At 35.5% G+C, this 25,005-nt stretch overlaps 1 protein-coding gene across 1 annotated transcript in view; it reads right to left on the bottom strand.

The window, feature by feature from the left end:
* The window catches only part of LOC136040267 (rho GTPase-activating protein 1-like), an 82,287-nt gene extending 72,153 nt beyond the window's left edge, over window positions 1-10,134 (bottom strand). The window contains exon 1 of the mRNA XM_065724502.1: window positions 10,014-10,134. Coding sequence (XP_065580574.1) covers window positions 10,014-10,038 — 25 coding nt within the window. The 5' untranslated portion in view covers window positions 10,039-10,134. The remainder of the gene's footprint in view (window positions 1-10,013) is intronic.
* Window positions 10,135-25,005: the final 14,871 nt, after the last annotated feature.

Genomic DNA, 25,005 nt, shown 5'->3' with positions numbered 1-25,005 from the left:
ATGTCTCTCTCAGTATTCGCTGGAAATTATGTCTTAATACCCTTGCCATTCCTGAGATATTACGCACATCATTTTGACAACCTGGATACACATAAAATCTTTTGATTTAGTTCAGCATCATCCTCAATATTCCTTGAAAGTTTCAACTAAATACCATTAGCCTTTCCTAAGATATTGCAAAAGGCACTTTTGACAATTGGGAGGCACAAAGTGTCTTTCGTTTAAGTTCAACATCCCCTCAACATTCTCTAAAAGCTTCAACTGAATACCTTTAACTGCTCCTGAGATGCTGCAGATATTCCACAACCTTGATACACAAATTGCCTTTGGATTTAGTTCAAAATCCATTAGCAGTCCTCGAAAGTTTCTACTTAATGTCCATAACCCTTCCTGAGATCAATCTACTTTCTTCCAGATACACGCTTTTGACAACCTGGATACACTTAGTTTCTTTTCATTTAGTGCAACACCCCCTTCAGCATTCTCTGAAAAGGTCAACTTAATACCCTTAGCAGTTTCTGAGATATTAAGAGATTTGCACTGTTAAGCACCAAGATCCATATAGTCTTTTGATTTAGTTCATCTCCCACAACATTCTATGAAGTTTCACCTTAACACACTTCGCCTTTTCAGGCCCCAGGATTAAACAATTCCCCTTTCTCAATGAAAAATCTTATAGTTAGGCCAAACAATGGGCATATTAAATAAGTTTCAACTCTTATCCTGAGGGCTGGGGGGGCGCGTCATCTCATTCCTTGAGGCATAGTCACTGCGACTTTTGACAATTTTGAAACACATGTCTATGTTAAAATCTTTATTGGATGTGTTTAGTGGAGGGCAGCTAAAAAAGCCATGAAAGGAGGACTGATGGCCCTCTGATCAGTTTCCATTACCCCTGTAAATATGCCCTGAGAGTTTTAACTTAATACTCTCAGCCGTTCCTGAAATATTGCAGATACACCTTGTTGACAACCTGGATGCACATGGTGTCTTTTGATTTAGTTCAACATTCCCTGAAGTTTCACCCTAATACCCTTACCCTTTTTTGGACACACCCAAGATCAAACATGCCCCCTTAACCAATAATAAATCCTATATCTAAACAATGAACAAATTACATAATTTAAAACGCAACCCCAAGGGCTATGAGGGTTCATGTTATCCCCAGAGGCAAAATTATTAGACCTTTCGACTATTCTGAAAAAATGATTATACCATAATTTCGAACAGTTTTAAGAGTAGGGAATCTAAAAAGAGCAAGGGGGTGATTATCCTCCAATCACTTTTCAACATTCCCCTCAACATGCTCTTACAGTTTACCCTGAAAACTTCCCTCCTCACGGGAAATTCTCGTGAAACCAACCTCAATCAGAAAATCCCCCCACCACCAAAAAAAGTCTGTATGCTTCCCAATAACAACTCCTATACATAAACAGTGGGTAAATTTCATAAATTGCAGCCCTTTCCCCAGGGGATGTGGGGGGTCATGCTAGGCATAGTTATTGGATATTTCTAACATGCTCAACAAAATGGCTATCTCAAATTTTGATCCGACGACTTCAAAGAAAAAGGGGCTTGGGAGGGGAGCTAGTAGCCCTCCAATCTTTTTGGTCATTTAAAAAGGGCATAAGAACTATTAATTTATGTTTAAATCCGCCTCTCCCGACCCTCTAGTACTATTGATTCAATATAATCACCCCTGAAAAAACAACTATAAAAAAATAAATAAAAATAAACATTCATCCATCATCCCTCTTCTGGCCAAAAATAAAAATTTCCGCATTTTTGCTGAGGACAAACTGTTTGGTTTCTAGGAACAAATTTAGCAGATAGCAAAATTACTGAGAAAGAATCGATTTTTAATGAAAAATTCTAGATAAGGGTTTTTTGTCACCTTGAAAAAGAGTAGCATTAGAAGAAACAATCTTTCATAAATGAATTAAGAGGAAAAATTATATCCTTGTAAGATGTTTTCATGCTAATATCTCTATAGCTTCTAAATTTTTAAAGCTTAAAAACTTGCAAAGAAGACAACTCCATATCATGGAGATAAAGAGTTGTGTTTAGTAAAACTTTTTGATGATCTCTCCTGAATTAGAGATGATCCTGCATGAAGACTACTTCTGAAAAGGAAACACTATAATACCAAAAGAGTAGTGCCTTTTTTTCCCCATTCAACAATTTTTTGAAAGATAATGGTCATTAACATCACAACTGTGCCCTACCCTTTCACCCTTAATGGGTCACCTAAGCTATATAGATACTGAAAACAACTTATATCAAATTTCTCGTCTTCAACCTTTTATTGTGTTGCGATAATCGCTTAGCAGAAATTAATTCCATACCCAAATCGCCTACATCAGAGGCAATTATTCAAAGAAACCCCTATAAAAAATCAAATAACCAAACGAATCAGAGAAAATTTAGGTGTTCTATTTTATGGAGTATTAGCAAGTATCAGAAATAGGAGAGATTCCAGATAATAAAGAAATCCAGCACACTACAATCTGAAACTTCTACATCATTTTTTAATCTAATTGTCATTTCCATAATTTTTGAGTTCACCAAAACTTTTAATCAACAACAAGTGTTTTGGTGATGCAGCAATTGATTCCTTTGCAAATTGCATTGTGAACCCTTAAAGGGATCCTTAAAGTAACAACCTATTCTCTATTATTTGCCAGTAAAAAAAAAGTTACCAAATATTCTAAAAAGAACTTTTAAACAGTCATAAATACTTGCTAATGTCACTAACGTCAGTAAATTGCTTCACTTAACAACTCCCCTCTAATAAAAAAATATACAGTCCACAATAAATATTCACACTCTTTTTAGAAAACCCCAACTCTTTTGTTCCAGCCCATTGATTAGCACTTGCTGAGAAAGGATAAAGAAGAAAAGAATAAAGCTATCAGTATTGAAAACTATAGTTCGAGCATAGCCTACAGAGCAGACTGTGTACAAATGCATTGGGTGAGGGGAGTGGAGAGTGTGGTAAAGTGGCAGAACACACTTTTATGAATTAGATGAGTAAAACTTGCAATTACTATAAGAGAGTTTTCAGAATTTCTGGTAGCCATTTCATAATAAAGAAAAAGGTGTCACTTTAAGGACTAAAAATAAAATATTAGTATATTAAGAAAGAGCATAAAAAGATGCATCTAGTTGTATGTTCACTCTCTACCTAGCTAAGAAATTAAACAACCCAAAATTTACCCCGTATTCACAAAAATGCTAGCACAGGAAACAAATACAAGTTAACTTTACCAGCAATGACTGATCAACCGGTTTTTGTTGGACTACTGAAACACTTTGCTGAGAAAAAGATTAATTTGCACAGTGCACAAAAATGTCTTGTTGATAAACAATCTTGATTTAATTTTTTTTTGCTAGGCAGCAGGAAACATCTTTAATTGTAGATACCATTGCATCCTATCAGATTTTTTGGTTCTATAAGTAATATGAACTGGTGGTACATCGAAAAACTTTGCTGGGCTATAGCAAAAGCTCTGAAAACATTCCTGTATTTTTGTTCATCTAGTTCAACCATCTTCTAAAATAACAAATAGCAGCAAAATTCCAGTTGAATAGCTTCCTACTATCTTGAAAAGCAGTTGAATTAGGTGAATGAAGCTTTCAGAAATGATTGCAAGACTTGAAATATACCCATAAAAGGTGCTGCCAAGCTACCATCTCTAACCTTTCTTTGCTTCTAGGGCTTAAGAGTTTGCATAGATACCTGTCTAAATTTTGACAAAAATCATCTTACCTTAACTTTGGGTTTTCAATTAGACTACTTTTTGGTAAATTTGGATATGTTCCTATAACTTATACTGCTTACAATTTTATGAAAAGAAAAATAATTGCATCTTCCAAAACTTAAACTGATGAAAGGGAGATTGATAACACAAAATTAGGGTAAATCAGTAGTCCTGTTTTTTTTTTAGCAAATAAATGTGTCAAGATCCAATATCATTTGGAAATTATGTAAACATGTTTTTTACTCTCCTCTCTACAATGTTCTATTTGGTAGTGGGTTGTAAGACCTTAGTACTTTGATGAAGTAAAAAATGCTAAACTGGCAGCTGTAAGGTCTTATCGCTTTGATAAAACAAAAAAATGATTTAAAAATGGAAGAAATTTCTTCTTTACTCAGATTATAATCGGAGCAGAAAGAAGCAAGATCTTAACACTTTGAAGAGTCAAAAGACAAGTTCATTTTTGTCACAATTTTAATGTATGATAGACATGTGTATCAGTGAACAATTGGGTGTAGTAAGAAGGAAACTTGTTAAGAATGCAATTATTACTTCATAATATGCTGGAAAATTTGTGGTTAATCATTTTTAGAAGTTTTATTTCCCATACATTATGCCCTATATTACTCTTTTATTTTAACTTCATGCCTGTAAACTGAAGCAACATTGATGAAATCAAGAAACAGAAAAATCCACAGGAAATAGCCAACATGATTTGGGCTATTACGAAGTAAGAATTGTTTTATTAACATGCGTATTATACGCTGATACTAAACATGTCATATATTCAATCTTCTAAGCCCTAGAAACAAGAAAGGGGGGTAGAATTATATTTTAGCGACTTTTGGCTATCTTGAAAAGGGGTTAGTTTACGAAAATGAAACTTTCGGGGATAGGTCTACAGACTAAAGTATATCTTGGGAAAATATTTTGAAGCAGCTACCTCCACTTCCCCTCATTAAAATGAAAATTTTTGCACATTACTGCTTATTTTGCCCACATTTTATCCTGTATTACCATTATAATCATAAATTAGCACTTATCTTAGACAATTTCAGCCTTTAACCTTGTTTATTAAAGTGTATCTCATCATCCTATTTCCAATTTATAGCCATTCCTTTAACCAATTAAATAAAAAAAAAATCATGTTTGTTCATCTGAAAGCATGGAGCGACATTAAAACTTAAAACGAACAGAAATTACTCCGTATATGAAAGGGGCTGTTGTCTCCTCAACGCCCCGCTCTTTGCGCAAAAGTTTGACTCTTTCTTTCAACTCTACTTTTTAAAACAGTAAAAACCTTTAGCGTAAAGAGCGGAGTGTTGAGGAGGGAACACCCCCTTTCATATACAGAGTAAATTCTGTTCGTTTTCAGTTTTAAAGTCGCTCCTAACTTTCAGTTTAAAAAAACTTATTTTTTTTATTCAATTTCTGAACGTTCTTGAAATAACTCATGTTTTGATTTTGGCTCTCTGCACATGAATAATTAAAACGAAATTCGCATATTAACTTATTTGTTTGGCTAAAAGGCTTCCTCAGAATTTTGATCGGACGATTTTGAGCAAAAAAGGAGCGGGGGAGGAAGTCTAGTTACCCCTCCAATTTTTTAGCTACTTAAAAAGGCAACTAGAACTTTTAATTTTTACGAACGTTTTTATTAGAAAAATTATATGTAACTTATGAATTAACTTGCATAACAAACTTCTATACTCGTATGTTTTTACAATGTATATGTAGGAGTTCACCCTCTCGTCAATACCTCGCTCTTTAGAGTAAAACTTAAATTTTGTCCTAATTCCTTAAGAATGACCCGTGAATCACAAAGACCATGGAATAAATAGCTGAAATTACTAAAATGCTTTAGCGTGAAGAGCAAGGTATCAGGAGGAGGTGAACCCCTCATATGCGTAGTAATTTCTCTTCCTTTTAAGTTTTAATGCTGCTCCTTACTTTCAGTTGAAAAAATTTATCATATTTATTTTTCCATTTTTTTTTAATGCTAGAAAATCCTACGCCCCCTACCCCCTATAACACCTATAACCCCCTTCCCTCAATCCCCCCCAACCAAAAAATCCCCTGAAAACGTCTGTACACTTCCCAATAACTGTTACTATATGTGAACACTGGTCAAAGTTTGTAACTTGCAGCCCCAATGGGGACTGTGGGGGAGTAAGTCGTCCCCAAAGACATGGTTATTAGGTTTTTTGACTATGCTGAATAAAATGACTATCTCAGAATTTTGATCCGATGACTTTGGGAAAAAATGAGCGTGGGAGGGGGGCCTAGGTGCCCTCCAATTTTTTGATCACTTAGAAAGGGCACTATAACTATTAATTTTCGTCAGAATGAGCCCTCTCACGAAATTCTAGGATCACTGAGTCAATCCGATACCCCCTGGGGAAGAAAATAAACAAACAAATAAACACGCATCTGTGATTTGTCTTGTGGCAAAAAAAAATGCAAAATTCCACAGTTTTGTAGATTTGTAGAGCTTTGTAACAGTTCTGTAGAGCTTGAAACTTCTACAGCAGGATTCTCTGATACGCTGAATCTGATGGTGTGATTTTCGTTAAGTTTCTACCACTTTTAAGGGGTGTTTTCTCCTTTTTTCTAAAGTTAGGCAAATTTTCTCATTCTCGTAACTTTGGATGGGTAAAACTAAACCTGATGAGACTTATATATTTACAATCAGCATTAAAATGCAATTCTTTTGATGTAACTACTGGTGTCGAAATTCCATTTTTTAGAGTTTCATTACCATGAACTGTTTGATTAAAGACCTTGCTTAAGTTCGCTTATGCTATGCAATAAAACCTGGTTTTTTGTGTCAAAAAGGGGTGTTTTCTTTGTTCTTGGCTTGTCATAACTCCTTGGGGGTATTTGCAAGACACAGATGTGTTATTTGACTAGAAGACGCAAGACTACTTTTGGGTAATTTTTTCAGATGATTGGACTGTCATTTAAGCTTTCTTAGTTAAATGTAGGATTTGACAAGAGGTAAAATGGAGCAGTGTTGTAATTTTGTCAAAATCCTGGGTGGGGGGGCAAAATTGGAGCTGATCTTCCCAAATACAATATAAATGACAGTAAAACCAATAAATAAGTCATTTGGTACCACAAAGGTACATTTTAGTATCCTACTATTGAAGTAATATAACCAAGGTCTATAAACCAATGTCTGGGAGGGGAAGTTGTCCCCCCGCGTCCCATAGCAAATTACACCCTTGACTTAAAGGAACATTCGGGAAAGAATTATCTTAAGGGAATAATTTAGCAAAGGAGAGAACTTTAGAAATGAATTTAGAGCATGAATAACTTCAAGCAAAGAGCTATTTCATGAGGAAAATGTTATGAATTTTCCTCTCCCTTTTCCCAACTCGAAATTTCCAAAATTCTAGTAAAACTACTTTAATATACATCTAAAGTGCTTAGAGGTGGAGAAACAAAGACTTCAGCAAATTAAATTAAGAAGATAATTTATGTCATTGGAAGATGTTTTTGAATTCCTCCTTGTCCCTCAACTCAAAAATTCCTAATATCCTAGTTTAAATATTTTTTTTTAATATTTATCAAGCGCTGAGAGATAGATGAGTAAAAACATAACAATCCACTTTTGAGGACAAATTATAATGAAAAGACATTTTGAATTCCCTCCTATCCCCAAATTCAAAATTTTCTAAAATTCTAGTTTTCACATTTTTTATATATTTTTTAAAACGCTTAAATATAGATTAGTAAAACATCAGAATCGACTTTAGAGAATAAATTATGTCATGGGAAGATGTTTTTGAATTTCCCCTTCTCCCATAACTCAAAAATTTCTAAAATTCTAGCTTAAACACTTTTTATACATTTTTGAAACGCTTAAAGATAGACCAGTAAAAACATCAGAATCAACTTTAGAGGACAAATCATGTCAAAGTAAGATGTTTTGAATACCCGCTTCTTCCCCAACTCAAAAATTCCTAAAATTCCAGTTTAAATACTTTTAAAATATTTCTAAATACTGAAAGATGGACCAGTAAAAACATTACAATCAACTTTAGAGGACAAATTATCTCATGGAATGATGGTTTTGAATTCCGCCCTCTCTGCTAACTCACAAATTTCTAAAATTTTAGTTTAAACACCTTTTATATGTTCCAAAAACACTTAGAGATAGACCAGTAAAAACATTAGAATCAACTTTAGAGGACAAATAATGTCATGGTAAGACGTTTTGAATCCCCCCTTCTCCCCAAACTCAAAAATTTCTAAAATTCTAGTTTAAACACTTTTTACATTTTTTTTAAATGCTTAGAGATAGACCAGTAAAACAACAGAAAGGATTTATTTTAGAGATTTTTGATTTGGGGGAAAGGGGGGAATCCAAAAACATCTTCTCATGACATAATTTATATTTATTATTGGCAAGTAGTAAATGGTTATGAACAATATAAAAACTAGGCCTGTTTGAAAAAATTTAAATATTTACTTGGGTAACACTGAACAGTTAGGGCCCTTCTGAGGGAAAGATACAAATAAAGTAAAAGTTGTAGAACTTTATTCCTTAATTATGCTAATTCCAAATTTGATGGTTGCTTTTCTGACAATACACCCCATCCCCCTGGAAATTTCTGGAAGACAGGGGGTAGGTGGGAGGAACAATCCATTGACAAATCCCAATTTATAAGGTTTTAAAGATATGCAAATAATTTTCCTATATTTTGAAAAAAAAAACATTGATATGGCTCAGAATTCTACTCAAATAACAGGAATTGCATTTTTAGAACTAAAGGCAGAGAAAAGGCAACTGGTAACTAAAAATTCAGGTAAAATGTTGTTTTGTCAAATTTTCAACCTGTCATGCAGGCAAATTTCAGGGCCCTCTAGAGGGAGAAGGTGATGTGGGTACTTCAAAATACCTTTCCAGGACATACTTTAGCCTTTAGACCCAACCCTGGAAGTTTCATTTTTCTAACCTAACCCCTTTCTGAAATAGCCAAAAGTCAATCAACTAGAATTTTACCAACCTTAGTACTATAAAGTACCTTTATAGTCCTTTAATAGTATGCTACTAAATAGTACCTTATATATTAAATAGGCAAAGAAAAAGTAACTAGTAGCTGAAAATTAAGGCAAAATGTTGTTTTGTCAAAATTTCAGTAGGTAGGCTATAGATAGACCTGTCATGTAGGCAAATTTCAGGGCCCTCTAGATGGAGAAGGAGTAGAGGTGGGTACTTTAAAATACCTTCCCAGGACATATTTTAGCCTATAGATCTATCTCTGAAAGTTTCATTTTCCTAACCTAAACCCTCTCCAAGGTAGCAAGAAGTCAATTAACTAATTTTACTGTAATTTACATTATACAGAAAGGGAGGAGTAGAGATAGTCACTTGAAAATACCTTCCCAGGACATATTTTGTTACTTATGTATTATATGAGAAACACTTGAGAATTTGGATTGCAAAGATCAGTGAGGACAATAACCAGTTAGTTTACAATACATAGGAATAGAATATAGTGTCTCACCAAGGATGTTCAAATTAAGATTTGCCAAGGACTGAAGAACAGGCTATTATATTTTTCTAGAATAAGGGATTTTTGCTCAAAAAAAAATGTTTGTCATTGGACACACCATGACCATGTACTCTTATGAGAAGCAACATCATTGGAAGTGTAACATAACCTAACCTTCATTAGCATAAACAGAACTTCACTTCTTGAGTGTTTCTTGGGGATTACCAGAGTGTTTCCTTGGGATTATATTACCAGGGGATTTTATAGGCCATAACTTTATTCTGGAAAGTTTTATTTACCTAAAGTCCCTACTTTCCATGATAGCAAGAAGACCCTGAACAAGTATGTTACCATTTGCAACACAAATAAGCTAAATGTTATTTTTGGATTAAGGATGAAATTCTAATTCTAAGCACAAATCTATTTCTGATCTATCTCAATATCCAGTTAATTAGAAAATTTACCAATCAGCATTGGCTAGGCTGCAAGGGTAGCTCAGCCTACATCTCAATTTAAAGGTTCAGAAAACAAAGTTTTCCATTATTGCAGTGAGTCAATCCTGAACACCCTGGTCCTATATATAAGCAAATTTAAACTACTTAAACATTTACACATCACTTCAAGATCAGGAGCTTGTTGTCAATGTTTCAGAAATATAGGCCTACATTTTATCAAGATATTTCTCTGAGTATTGCAGGTATCGCCCTAGCCTCTCATCTAAAACTTTATCCTATATTAATAGCTTTAAGAATACCTTCTTCACTTCGATAAGAGGCCATTTCTCCTTAACATTTAACATTAACCCTGTGGTATCAGTAGCCTACAGGTTTGGATAAGAATTGCCTACATAATATTGTCTATCGAGATAAAACTTGTTTAAAGAACAATAGATGACAGTAAATGCTTCCAATGAATATGCAGTGCCTAGAGGCCAACGTTATTTTTCGATGCCTCCAAGAAAATCAAGTCTTCCACTTCATTCCTTCCAGATTTTTGTTCCGTCAGTTTACGAGTCCGGAAGATTCCAACAACCAATCACAGAAGATCTGAATAATGTTTTGACACAGTACTGGTACAAAATCCGACATAATTGCGACTCCAACCAAAATATATATATAAATATATATATATATATATATATATATATATATATATATATATATATATATATATATATATATATATATATATATACTACTACTACTACTAATAACTCACTGCAGCACCAAGCCGCCTGAGGCCAACACAGCTACGCACGCTCCTCCTCCAACCTAATCTATTTAAAGCCTTCCTCTTTACATCCTCCCAGGAAGTTCCCATTTCCTTTAAATCTTTGTTTATGATATCCTCCCGACCCAGACAAGGAAGACCTGCTTTCCGTGTAGCCCCAGACGGTTGGCCAAAAAGGACAATCTTCGGTAATCTGTCATCCTTCATCCGTAGAACGTGGCCTAGCCATCTCAACCTTTCTTTCATTATAGCCCGAGAAAGCGGGATTGAACCACACTTTTCGTACAACCTACTGTTTGAAATACGGTCAGTCAGCCGGGTACCCAGAACAATCCGTAGGCAATTTCTCTGGAAAACATCTAGTAAATTTTCATCTGCTTTTCGGAGTGTCCATGCTTCAGAGCCATATTTGACCACTGTCATCACTGTAGCTTCCAATATTCTAATCTTGGTTTGTAGGCTTATCTTTCTATTCTTCCAAACATTTTTTAACTGTGAAAAAACACCCTGAGCTTTAGCTATTCTACTTTTAACATCTTCACTGCTCCCACCATCTTTACTAATAATACTACCAAGGTAACTGAAGCTCCCAACCTGATCAATCTTTTCGTTACCTAAGGTCACCTGTTCATCTTCACTTATTCCTAGCCTTAGTGACTTAGTCTTCTTAACATTAATTTTCAAGCCTATTTTAGCACCCTGAACTCGTAAAACCTCTAAAAATTCATTCATTCTGCTCACACTTTCATCTAATATGCTTAAATCATCAGCATAATCTAAGTCCAGGAGCATTCTTCCTCCCCTTTTGATTCCATGGTCTCCAATTGCCTTTCCTGTGCTCCTTAAGACGAAGTCCATCAAAATGATCCATATAAAGGGGGATAGAACACAACCCTGCTTAACTCCTGATTTAATACAAAACCAGTTGCTAACCTCATTTCCTACCTTAACCGCAGCAGTACTATTCTCGTACATAGCGCAAATCACTTTAATGTATTTTTCTGGTATACCATATAACGATAAGACCTTTGTTAACGCTGTTCTATCAACAGAATCGAAAGCTTGCTCATAATCGATAAAACTAAGGGCCAAAGGTGTTTGACAACGAAGGGACTTCTCAATTATTAACCTAAGAGTGAAAACATGGTCGACACATCCTCTACCTTTTCTAAAACCGCATTGTTCTTCCCTTAAAACTTTGTCTACAGCATGTCTCAGTTTAAAAAGTATCATATTACTCAGTAATTTGCTACCTACAGAGACTAGACTAATGCCTCGATAATTACGACATTCACTCTTGTCACCTTTCTTATACAGTGGTTTAATTAAGGTTTTCCTAAAATCATTGGGTACTTCCCCTTTTTCAAAAATCATGTTCATAATCTTCAGTAGCTTATTCCTAACCTCAGAGCCACCATATTTAAGGAACTCATTAATCATACTATCAGCACCTGGGGCCTTATTATTTTTTAATCCTTCTAGTACTGTCGCTAATTCTTCCTCACTAAACAAATCTTCCTTCACATCCAAGGTATCACAAACTTTTTCATTTTCATCTATATCTTTTCCTGCAACTGTATCTCGGTTTAGCACATTCTCAAAATGTTCCACGCATCTTTCTTTAACTTTTTCCTTATCACTAATTGTGGCCCCATTTCTATCTTTAACTGGGACTAGTCCGAATCGGCTACTCCCTTTCAATTTATTAACATGCCAGTATAATATTTTACTATTATGCCGTCTAGCCGCATCTTCCAGATCCTCAGCAATTTTATCCATCGCCTCCATTTCACATCTCCTTAGTTCATATTTTAATGCTTTCTCCACTTTCTTTACCTTCCTTTTGTTTTCATACGACCTATCGCTCAGATAATTCTTATACAAACCCCTTCTACTCTCTATTAAACCTAAAGCTTTTTCACTAATATTCCTAGTTGCTGTCTTAGCATTCTTCCCTAGGACGCCATCAGCAACTTCACAAATTGTTTTTCTGAAATTATTCCATCCATCTTCCACATTGTCAAATTTTAAACCCTCAAGTTTAGTACTCAACTGTTCCTGGAATTTTTTTTCTCAAATTTTCATCCTGAAGTCTACCAACATCATAACTTTCCGGGAGGGAGTTACTCTTCCGAAATTTCAGCTTTAAATTAACCTTAGACACTACTAGATGGTGATCTTTACTTTTAACATCAATAACGGCACTCCTATACACCCTAGTATCTTGTATTGATCCTGCTAGTCTTCTGTTTACAATAACATAATCAATAAGGTTTGCTGTCTTACCATCACGTGAATACCATGTCAACTTATGGGCCATTTTGTGACCAAACACCGTATTGGTTATAACTAGATTGTTATACCTACAAAATTGCAAAAGCCTATAGCCATTACTGTTTTCTTTTCCTACACCAAATTTACCTAGGCTAGGATACCATCTATCCCTATTTCTACCAACCTGGGCATTAAAATCTCCTAGCAAAAACACCATATTTCTACCTGGTACCCTGTCTATTTGCTCCTGTAACTGTAAGTAAAATTCATCTGAGTCACTAGTACCTCCATCAGTTGGTTCAATGGGGGCATATACTCCTATAACTGATACCCTAAACTTTTTAGTCATAAAATGAGCAATTAGTATTCTATTATTAATACCTTCCCAGCCTAAACAAGACTTAGCAGCTTCCTTATTCATCATGAGCCCTACTCCCTGTCTATGTACCCCATCCTTCCTTCCTGAGTAAACAAATTCTATGTCACCTAATTTCATGCTTCCTACCCCTGGGATATGAGTTTCTGTAACTCCTAATAAATCCAGTTCAAACTGTCTGAATTCGTCAGTCAAAATGTCGATGCGATAGTCATTTTTTAACGTCGTAACATTCCAAGTTCCAATTTTCATGTTCTTTAAATCTTTTAAATTATTTTGGCCTCAAGAAAAGCAGTGATCCCGGATACCAGTGCAGGATGGGGACCAACATATTTTCTCAAGTCTACACCGAAGCGCTTAAGCCGGCTTAGAACCGGACAGCAAGAAGTCCCTGGGACCTCCAGTAAGTTGGAGGCTTTGTGCAATCCTGGGCCCATCTTGGTCACAACATGGTTTTCAGCACTTGGCGATGCTCTTCTATCAACAAGAGTCGAAATCCTGCACAGACAGTCCCAAGCCTATTACCTCCGACTCATTATATATTCATGCCTACAAATATTATGCTACTACGGGGAGGCAGCCCATAGTAGATAAATTAGCTAGGAAGAGGTTTTTCAGCCCGAAAACGCCCATCAAAACAAACCAAGCCCAGAAAATCATCCAATAATCAGAATCCCGTACGAGTGCTGTGTTGTTTACTAGGCTATAATTTCCTCGAGGGGCGCCACTCCTCAAGTGGGAAAAATTGACCGCAAGTTTCCCAGTCTTGCAGGTACCCCGAAAGGGTCGAGGCAGCCCCTTACAGAGGCCGTTGTCCATAATTCTGGATCTTACGCCCTGCCGCAGTTGTCCTCCTATAGAGGATCCTCCCACGATGGTGTTCTGCTTCACCATGCAATTTAACCCATTACTGGGAGAAGGTTTGTAACTCATCTGACGCGTGAACACGGCAGTTGGCCCTGCTGAGTGTACATTTGAGGGACCTTCTTCCTCCTCCACCTGAAATTATGACCCCCAGGGGAGGGTTTCCCAGTTTCTATTATGGGCCCCACTGGGACAAGGTCCTACTTGGTCTGAGCCTCCTATGGAGCTACTCTACCTATCTATAGGGCTTTCCCCTATCTGTTGTCCTCCACAAAAATCTAGCATGATTATCTAATAATTTTACTAACTAATGCAACTAATTAATAGTTGCAGTAAATTGCAACTTTACTTTAATTTAGACTATGCAACGTCTTCGAGAATTTCCATTGCACTGTTCTCAATGCTTTTGTTTTAAGCTTTTTTTTTTTTTTTTTTTTAATCAATTTATTCTGCACTGAGAACGGTCAAGCGGAGGTTTTGACCGAAATATCTGCATAATTTTCACATAAGCTTGATGGTTTGAGTTCTCAGCAACGTTGACTTTACAAAGTTTGATTAAAGCATCTTTGCTTTCATTTTGTGTCTTGCAGTAAGAAGTCAAATATTTGGCATAAAAAACCACGTTTTGTAGGAAGCGTTTTAGCGTCCTTTCTCTTGCCATTTCCCCCTCAGAAAATCGAAAACGACGTCTATGAAGATTGTTCATGTTATGCCTACCTTTGTCTGTGTAATCAGCTTTAAAACCACTCAAGACAGTGGGACACAACTCACATATATACACATACATATACATATATATATATATATATATATATATATATATATATATATATATATATATATATATATATATATATATATATATATATATATATATATATATATATATATATATATATATATATATGAAAATTGACTCTATGTCCCACATCAAGATTCTTTTCAGATATTTTTGGCAGCCAATTTTTGATTTTTTTTTTTTTTTTAAAGATTGACAAACGTGAAAAAATGCAGTTGTTTTTTTAAAAGAAAGTGAGCATTAAATTTGAAAATTTTATCTAATTTCCCCTACTTTCAACACACAAAGTTGAAAGCCAAAGGAATCTGCAATATCATTTTCAAGTCTATATTGGCTTGTGTTAACTTGTCGTTCACACATAAGAAGTTACTAGTAAGTTGATATATATATATAATAATATATATATATATATATATATATATATATATATATATATATATATATATATATATATATATATATATATATATATATATATATATATATATATATATATATATATATAAAATATATGTATATATATATACATAAAATATATATATAAAATATATATAAATATATATAAATATATATATATATAAATATATATATATATATATATATATATATATATATATATATATATATATATATATATATATATATATATATATATATATAATATATATATATATATATATATATATATATATATATATATATATATATATATATATATATATATATGCCTATAGCTTACATTTTACTATACATCATATCCCTTACATCATTCGTATGGGCCTAGCTCAAACCAAAGCTGCAGCTATAGTGAACTGAACGTAATCGTCTGCCATCGTGTTTGGTTCCTAAGGATTTTTGGCTTTAATAGGGGGAAGGGCATTGACCTTTAAGTCACGGGGCTATTGTTTTTTTTTTTTCATGCAAGACATAACTTGCAAGATAGAAATAATAATCAGACTTTTGAACAAATTCCTATGATTCTTTTTAGCGTCTTTCAAGGTCAAAAAACCACTATAAGATAGGGTTTGAAATTGGCAAGGTCAGAAATTAGTTCGCAGACGTTTGCATGAGTGAGATTTTCTGCTGCTACACCCTGAAAGTTGGTACTGAGTGCATCCCAACAGTGTGCAGGACTGAGAGTGTCCAGCTGCTTTGTCAATTGCTTGCAAGCATAAGAAGCAAGTAAAAGAATTGAATTGTTCATGCACTTGAGACACATCGCAAATAGGATTTTTTTTATTATAACCAAAGATAGTATTACGTGTCTACAAAGAATACACCCCAGTCTGTTGGTACATTTTTTATCTCAAAGAATCTTGTGAGTAAGGTTCAAAATAGTCCTTGGCTTCCAGCCATAACACTCAATCATATCTAGGAAGTCTATCTCTATTTGGAACTCCTTATTGCGGAAGAAAACTGAGAGAACAAATTGGGTTTTCCCTATCAGTTGGGTTTTCTCTGTTCATCAATATGATAGAAAAGGGTTTTAATTTTAATTGATCGAACAGTTTCATAATAGTGTCGTCTGAAAGAGTTATCCAACCTGATGGTACTTACTGAAGTTAGACTTAATAAGTAATTCCTCAGTGCGCTATGTCTGGCTTCAGAGAGAAATATGTTCACTGTCTTTTCACTGACCATCACAACTTTTCGAAAATACAGGAGAGATATGATGGCTAAATGCTTCAAAGGTTCTAAATGATGAAAATAAAAAAAAAAAAAATACTTAAAATAATCAAGCCATTTGGGTCTACGTATGCAAAGGAGTAAAAGAATTATTAACGTGAATAGATTCTTTGTGACTACCGTAGTAAAACTACTGTGGCCTACCTCGCCTGCAATTTTTGCAGGTAATATCTCTGTTCTACCCTAATTTCTGTTAGAACGAAATTTTGACTTCAAGAAAAGAGACAGGTTTATCAATCTCTAACTGCTCTACTCTGCATACTTGAGCCCATACCCCAAAATTGTTTCCTTCTTTTTGGTGAGCTATTGTTTCCAGATGTCAGCATTGTGAATTCGTTTAAGGATAATAATACAAAATCCTTAACTTTTAAAAGAAAGATCTTCACCATGTCTTCACTGATCTTCGGCAATTTCCATAAACACAACATTGGTATGAGATGCTAAGGGGGTCTGGGTATGTTTAGTATAACAGTTGATTAGTTGATTAGTATAACAGTGACACACGGTAGAACTTGCATGAGTAGCAGCTTAGCTTTCCTGTGATTTGCTGACTAGCTAAGTTAAATGACCTTTTCTTTCTAATTATAAACTCGGAAAAAGTCTTACATTAACTTTTTTTTAGATTCCAAACTGGTAGTAGCAGCAAATACACATGTGTGAATTTTTTAAAGTGCTGTCTTTCTCAATTTAGTGGTAAGAGTTTTTTGTATATACTAACAGAACAGCCCATCAATTTCAACTATTTGAAAATCTTTTTTCAGTAAAAAAAAAATGAAGAAAGATCTAGGACAATTAAAAACTGGATAAGATCTCCGTTTTTACTCAAAGTTCTACCAAATTCTGAAGTCAAACAAAATATTAAAGCAATGCCGGAAATCGTAAGAATGGTGGTATGCCACAGCCACATTGACATCATTTCTTGTCAGTGCACCACGATCTTGTCTCAGCCTTCAGGACCTTAATTTTAATATTCACATGACTTTTTACATATTTCTGCATTTTTGATTTTTCGGTCACGTCACTTAAAACATTTTTTCAGTCAACTAGTTGAAACTCATTTGGTAGGAAATTTACGTTTTAGGGTTTCTTTTTAGGGAAGTTCAAAAGAGAATAAAGGGTGCACAGGCTTCCTCTGAAGCTATTCTCGGCCCCAAACAGCCAGAGCACTTGTAACCTGTCGAAACTTTTAGACAGATGTTTAACTTAAAAAACAAAAGGTTTAAGAAATTGGTCTTCATGAGGAGGAAAGGTCAGATACACATAGTGCAAAAGGCAATGGATCTAAAAGTATACAAATGACATTTTCCTTTGAAGATATATTTTGGTAAAATCTATGTATGTTGCACCTTTTTCAAAACTAAAACAAAGCAAAGAATATAAACAAGCATAATTTTGTATGTTGCACCTTTTTGAAAACTGAAATAAAAGCAAACGATATAAATCTGTACCATTAGAGGCATATGTCAGCCCCTTTAACCCCTTTAAATCTCCTTCTTTAAACCCAAAATTTTAGTTGGTAGGTGAGCAGCGAGCATGTTGTACCTTGTTTCAATTTCAATTATTCCCTTATTCTTAGTCTCAGAGCCAACACGAGCTTAGTCTAATCTGAAGACTAATTAGATATAAAAAAGAACTATAATCTGACTTGGTGTAAGAATAAGTGACTCGTTGGTGTAAGAATAAGTGACTTGGTGAAAGAATGACTTGACTCGTTGTGAAGATCAGCTAGCTTCAAGTGGCAGACTGACTCGGTGAATATTGATGTAAGTTCAGAATTGTTGCAAAACAAAGCAAAAACGAGATAAACCTTGATTCAATGCAAAACTTAGATAATATCCAATTTGTTGAAAAACAACCCAAGTCTATTCTTAGTACAAAAATGACGCAAGTCAATTTGTTTAGGTGGTACAAAACATGTCCTCAGCTCCAATGTAAAAATAAAATATATCCGAGTTGTTGTCTAACTTCGTGCAAAATTGAGTAAAGTTCCTACTCAGCGCAACATAATGATAGTGTCTGAATCGGTGTAAATTTCCTAGCTGCAAACTGACTCAGTGAAAACTAGCTCAGTAAAAATCAGCCAAATTCTGATTCATTATATACACGAGCAAAGTTCAAACTTGGTAAAAAAAAAAATGAAATAGATTTCAACTCACCGTAAAATCGGCTTATTTTAAAGCTGTAAATTTTCAGTGACACGCTGCACACACAAATTAATTCCGGACTCGATGCAAGTTGAGCTGAGTCAGAGCTGTTGATTGACTTAGGAAAAAAACCCAGCTAAATCTTGGCTTTTTGCGAGAACCAGGGACTGACTTGGTCTAGGAACGTGCCACTTCCTGATTCAGTCCAACAACTAGCAATATCCTATATCAATGCAAAACAACTAAAGTCCAAATTTGGGATAGAATTGTTGCAAAAACAAATTGTATCCCTGCTCAATCAACAAAAAAGATGGCGTTCTGGTTTGGAGCCAAATTTGGGTCAAGACTTGGTGTAAAAACGAGCTAAACTTATGACGCAACTAGACAGCAAAGACGAGTTAAGTCATTATTCGATTCAAATATTAGCGAAGTCCTAGCTGCTGACTGACTCGGTTAAAAATGAGCAAAATCTTGACTTTTTGCAAAATTGAACAGTCCTGGCCCAGCGAAAACAAAATAGTCCTGGCTGGGTTCACGAAAGAGCTTAGTCCTGGCTCGATGCAAAAACAAGTAAAGTCTCTTTGCAGTGCAAAAATGAGCTTAGTGTTTACTCGTGTACAAAACGAGCTAAATCCTGATTCTGAGATAAAACTAGTAAGGTCCATGCTTAAGTGAATTAACTAGCTAAGTTCAAAATCGGCGTAAAAATGACCTAAGCATTGACGCAGTGAAAATCAGTCTCTTTCCAAGCTCTGTAATTTCAGCGACTCGATGCAAAACGGGTTAAATCTTTAATCACGAAAATTAGCCACAAAATTGGTTTGGTTCAAAAATGTGATGAGGCCTGACTCGGTAAAGCAGCCGCATTTGAACTAAATCAAAAACGAGCGAAGTCTGGTTTCATTGCAAAAACTGGCCAATCCTTTATTGGATACAAAGAAAATAAGCTAAGTCCAATCTGTTGAAATTCTTTAAATCAGTAAAAAATAGGCCTAAGAAAAGGCCATGCCTGACACTGTACACAAATGTGCTAAACTATTTTGTCCCGAAAAAGCTGAAGTCTCGACTCAATTTAAAACGAGCTATGTCTTTGTTAGTTGAAACAATAGGCTTATTCTTTATTCGGTGCAAGCACGAACTAAGTTTTGGTTCCCCAGTCACAAGACCCTTCTAGCCCTAAGGAGATAGGTTTGATTTAGTATAAGCTCTACTCCTGGCTAATTTGGTGGGTGTGGGCCATATGGTTGGCCAGAAGTGTCCTGCCGCTACTTTATCATTTGACAGGGGCAAGTGAACCTCAAAGTGATGGAGGGCTTGTTCTCCTGATGAAGCTTCAGCGCTCAGTTTGAAAAGTACTAACGTGCTGGGGAGGCTGAGGTTGCTTCAGCTACCCTGAAATCAGTTTAAAAAAGTGCGAGATTTAGGGGCAAAGAGGAACCAAGCAGGTTTTTACCCTCAAACACCGGTCTTGATTATATCTTTGCATTGCTCTTTTTTCTTCGTACACGTTTATTCCAGATTTGGATACCTTCACGGTCTTTCTTGGCTTCATTGTCAAATTATTACTTTATATTACGACCATTGCTGTTGCAAATATTGCTCAAAGATAGTATCTTGATCAAAAAGGTTGACCCGGCAAGAGCGTACAATAAAACTTCCCTAATTGAATAACGTATGACCTGCGCAACAGTGAGCTAACAAAACTATTTGAAATAGCATATGCCATCTGCCGAAGATGCCTTAAATTGCCAAATCTTTTCAAGTATATAATTGACTGAATTATGGAAAGGGTCTTGAGATAAGATGATATCACCATCTAAGTAAAAAAAATACCATTACTGACATTGAAAACGTCAAAGAAGATATGCTACTTACAGACTCCACACAATAAACATGAAATATGATGGAAATATTAGCGAATGCTGCTAGCGAGACAGGCCTTGCGATAAGTATTTGCAAGATACAGCATCTTTCAGCCAAAAAGAGTGCTTCTACATGCCTCAATGCTGCACTTACTGAAAGTTTGGAGGAGTTGAAATACCTGAGCTTACGAATAAATACAAAAGATAGAGCATCTAATGATTAACAAAACTGGATCAGCAAAGCTTGGTTCAATCTTACCACAAAAATCAGGATCTATCCAACATACGTTTGTACAATTTTTTTACATGGATATAAGACCTGGCCCTTTAAAGTGAAGGAAGAGCGTCTACTTGACACTCATGATAGAAATAATCCATGGGTCATTTGTAACAAAGTTGTAGCAAAGAATTAGAAGCCAACTGCTTATAAAAACGTATGTACAGAAGCTTCATGTTTCCATCATGGCTGTTGAATGACGAAATCATGTATCAGGACATTTGATTGTGACGTATTTTGAGTCATATAACGATCCCCCTGTCTAAGTTCTTGTTAGAATTACCTCATTCGTTCTGAAGAATTAGAAAATTGTCTAATTTGGAAAAATCTTCCCAGGCTCAAGAATGACGGGCTTGGAAGCTTGGCACTCAGGCGATCTTTTGGCATAAATTTAGAAGGAATTTTTGTGGTTTCGACGTTAACCTAGTAAAAAGCGATAGGGGTCTTAATTTGCCTTCTTTTCGTTTATAGGGAATGAGATGATTGTTTTATTTCAACAATTTTCTTTTTTTTTTTAAATATTTACGAGTAGGGGAAGAAAAATCACAAAGTAAGTTATTTCACTGGCATCGTAAAGTGGGAGAGAGATACTGTGATAGAACACAAATTAGTTGCTGTCATATCTTGAAGCAAACAATCATTTTACATGTGCATAGGGCACACATTATTGGTGTACAAAGCTCCGAGAAAAACAACTTAGACATTTTCTCCAAAGCCTGCCATAGCCTAAAGGTATTAAAATTTCCGTTATAAAAACTAATATTGTAGGAGCCAGTCGGAAATTTGTTTCTCTCTTCTTCTACCGACTAATAGCACTATAAACGATGTGGATTAATGAAACAATTTTCTGTCCCAATATCACCGAACGTTTGCCGGCTCCTAGATAATAATCGTTTACGTGTAGACATCTATAAAATCATGAAGTGCAGAAAGATTTACAACCTCTTTTGTGGAGAAAAATGATAAGAGGAGATTGATACCATTAACTAATCTACGAGAAACGAATGCTTCATCTATTTTTCCCAGAAACCTAAAATATACGATCGGTGGACCAAGAGCTTCATTTTAAGCCAGACCAAAGAGAGAAAAATCTTGACAGAAACATCGATCGGAATAAACCTAAATGAAGTAATAGTTCTTGTGAACAGAAAACTCAACTTAGAAAACAAAAGAAGGAATTTTACTTCTATTAGCGGTGTCACAGCCAACCATTTTTTTTATTAATTAAAAAAACAAATTCGAAGGAAAGCCAAGTGCCATATTAAAGATTAAATGAGGTGATGTAAAGTTTTGTGATTTTTAGCAGGGCAGACCTAACTGGATCGAGGCTCAGGCCTCTGTTGCCCTTTGCCTGTACACCCTGGCGGTAGAACTTTCAGAGTCAAACCACATACTTTCCATCCGAAGCCAGGGCTTGAGATTAGCAACATAAAAACTCAAACCCACAACCCAAAGGACATAGTTTGCAAGCTTAGAGTGTAATTCACTCGGCTAAGATGGCTTTGAAATAAAGATATATAATAAGTCCAACCTAATAAACAGAAATTATATGAGCACATAAATGTTGCCCAAAACAGGCAAAATAAGATTAATAGGATGGGTTTTTGAATTAAAAAAAAAGGAATGCATGGGATGTATTAACTGAACTTTATGCAGCTTCTTTGGTACTTGTTTAAAAATTGTCTTTAATCTTCTTCCCTATAATGTCACTTTTTCTTGAAATATTTACATTAAATTGAATTTTTATGAGCATCAATCATAACTCCTTATAGTGGAGGAAAGATACGGATAAAAATGGTCAAACCTCAGGGAAATTGCAACAGATTTTTTTTTTACACCAAAATGTTCAGAAAAATCAGTTTAATCACAAAAAAAATCCCCCCCGAATCCCTCTTGCACAAGTATCCCAAATTTGCCCTTGAAGGGGAAAAATGAGGGGAAAAACCCGACTTTGGTGTTTATAAATATTTTTGAGTTTAAATAGTCATTTCCTATCAAATCAAGTATGCCGATTCCAAATCTGAATTGAAATTTTCATTTTTTCCGTACCCTAATGCCCATTTCCACCCTGAAAGGGCGTGGGAGGGGGCAAAACTCGAAATTAAGAGGTTTTTGCATTATTTGGCCGTTTCCTTTGGAATCAATGGTGATGAATTGAAAATGAAGTTAAAAACTTGATTTTATGTGGTCAAGTACCTCATCTTACCTAAATCCACTGTGAAAGTTGACCTACGTGAACTAGTTATTTTAATCATTTGTTGGTTGATTCACCATTTCCCAGCAAGCTAGGAATAGCGCCGTGGAATATGAGTCTCGAACAGTCTAATTTCAAACCAGCATTCCAGACTCACCCTCCAGTTTGCGGTTTTCAATCCTTAGTGTCATTCTTTAGGTGATCCAATCTGTAGATCCATCTACCATAGTACTTGCTAGATGATTGGCGTGTTCAAGGCTATATACAAGGTTTGTGCCGTTTTATTTACTTCCGCAAAGAAAAGACAAAATAATAAGCTGGGATCCACGAGCGTTGATTAGAAGTATTTAGTGAGATAGTGTTTAAGATTATGCTTCTGATTTTGGAAAAGAGCGAATATTCATTTCTACTTTTCAACTTCATTTGTGCAATGCCATCTACTGTGTATCATTCAAGCTGAATTTGTTCTTCTAGTTAGTGATGGGTTAAATTCCGATTGGATTGTGCCTGGATTTACTGAACATACAAGTTGTATGAAATAGTCAGTTTTTTTCTTCTAGAATCGTCAATGAAGAGAACATGGTCTGCCCGATTTGCCAAAGCAGCATTAAACCCAATGAAAACACTGCCATATCATTCGAGAAAGGAGCCGATGCCGCGAATAGCGCAAGCAAAGAAAGAGGTAGTAGCACATCTGTGAAGACTGAAAATGAAGTCCTCACCGCGTGTCGTCGTAACTTCTGTGACAGACGTCGGATCGAAAGAGAAAAGAACGCTCAAAGGAAACTTGAGCAGAAAGAACCGGTTTCAGCCACCCAACCAGATCTTCAGTTCCACGCTTTGATTTTTCGAAGAACTGCCTATTCTGTGGTCAAGCAGTGAAATTATGCGATATCACAAGTCGTTAATTCGCTGAAGCTTATGCAGTACGAACTCATAGCTTCGACTACTCGATTAGTAAAATGTATAAGAGCAGGAACAATCAGTGGGCCATGACAGTGCTTGGTTGGATAAATTCAAAGACCGCTTATCCTCATGCAGAGGATGCCGTTTATCATCAAATATGCTCAGTGAATTTCAGGACATGAAAAGAGATTCCATAAAAATTCTGTGGTCAAGAAAAAATGAGTGACTTGCCTCCGCAAAAAAAAACGGAAGGGAAGACCGTGCGATAGTGCAAGGAAAGCCATTCTTGAAGAAGCGCTTCGGTGCTATGCCAACAGTGAAGAACCTGTACCTCTGTCGATCATTTTAATAAAAATGGCTCATATTCTCTCTGAAACTGACTGTGATAGTTTGGCCTACAGCTTTCGTCAAGCCAAGATTTGCTAATCAGTGAGTATGGCGAACAAGTGGTTGTGTCCGATTCAAATGGGAAAGAGACACTCGTAACGTTTAGAGATACGGTTGACAGGATATTACGAGAATTTCACCAAGAGATAAAAGAAGATAGTGAAAACGGAGAAAGGCATCAGCTGATCAAAGTCGTTGGAAAGATAATAAGAAGTGAAATCAAAATCCATTACAACAAGGAAGGATTCCTACAAATTTCTTAACGAGATATCGTCAGTAGAGAAGTGTTTGAATTTTGTGTGCCCATCTCTTTGTCTACTGCTTTCATCGATAGGGGTCGACACGCTTTGTCTAATATCTTCTATCGGACAGGCTATAATGCAGACATGCAGACCACGTGGTTTAATGTCTCCTGTACAAATAGGACTGGCTTCGCAGCTGCATCACCATTTCTCCTCCCGATTTTTAATTGACCCACTGCACAATCTTGGCTTCTGCTCTTCTTAATCAGAGGTAAAAAATAGTTTGAGAGATGTGCAGCAGTAAATCAAACGTTGTTGGAAGAGTCCGAAGAAAAAGTACATTTTTTTTCAGTATGTAGGAGACAACGTCGATCATGATATTGCTACTATCGACAGCCTGAATACCTTTCATGAAATGGGACTTATTGAAGTGTCTACACCTGAGTTGCCGGCAACGGAGCTTTCAGTGCCAAGAAAAGAAGTAAGTGGAGATGAGATGAAGTCA

The sequence above is a fragment of the Artemia franciscana genome, chromosome 2, assembly GCF_032884065.1.
Source record: "Artemia franciscana chromosome 2, ASM3288406v1, whole genome shotgun sequence".
Classification (NCBI taxonomy): Eukaryota; Metazoa; Arthropoda; class Branchiopoda; order Anostraca; family Artemiidae; genus Artemia; species Artemia franciscana.
This window is presented reverse-complemented; position numbering and strand designations above follow the sequence as displayed.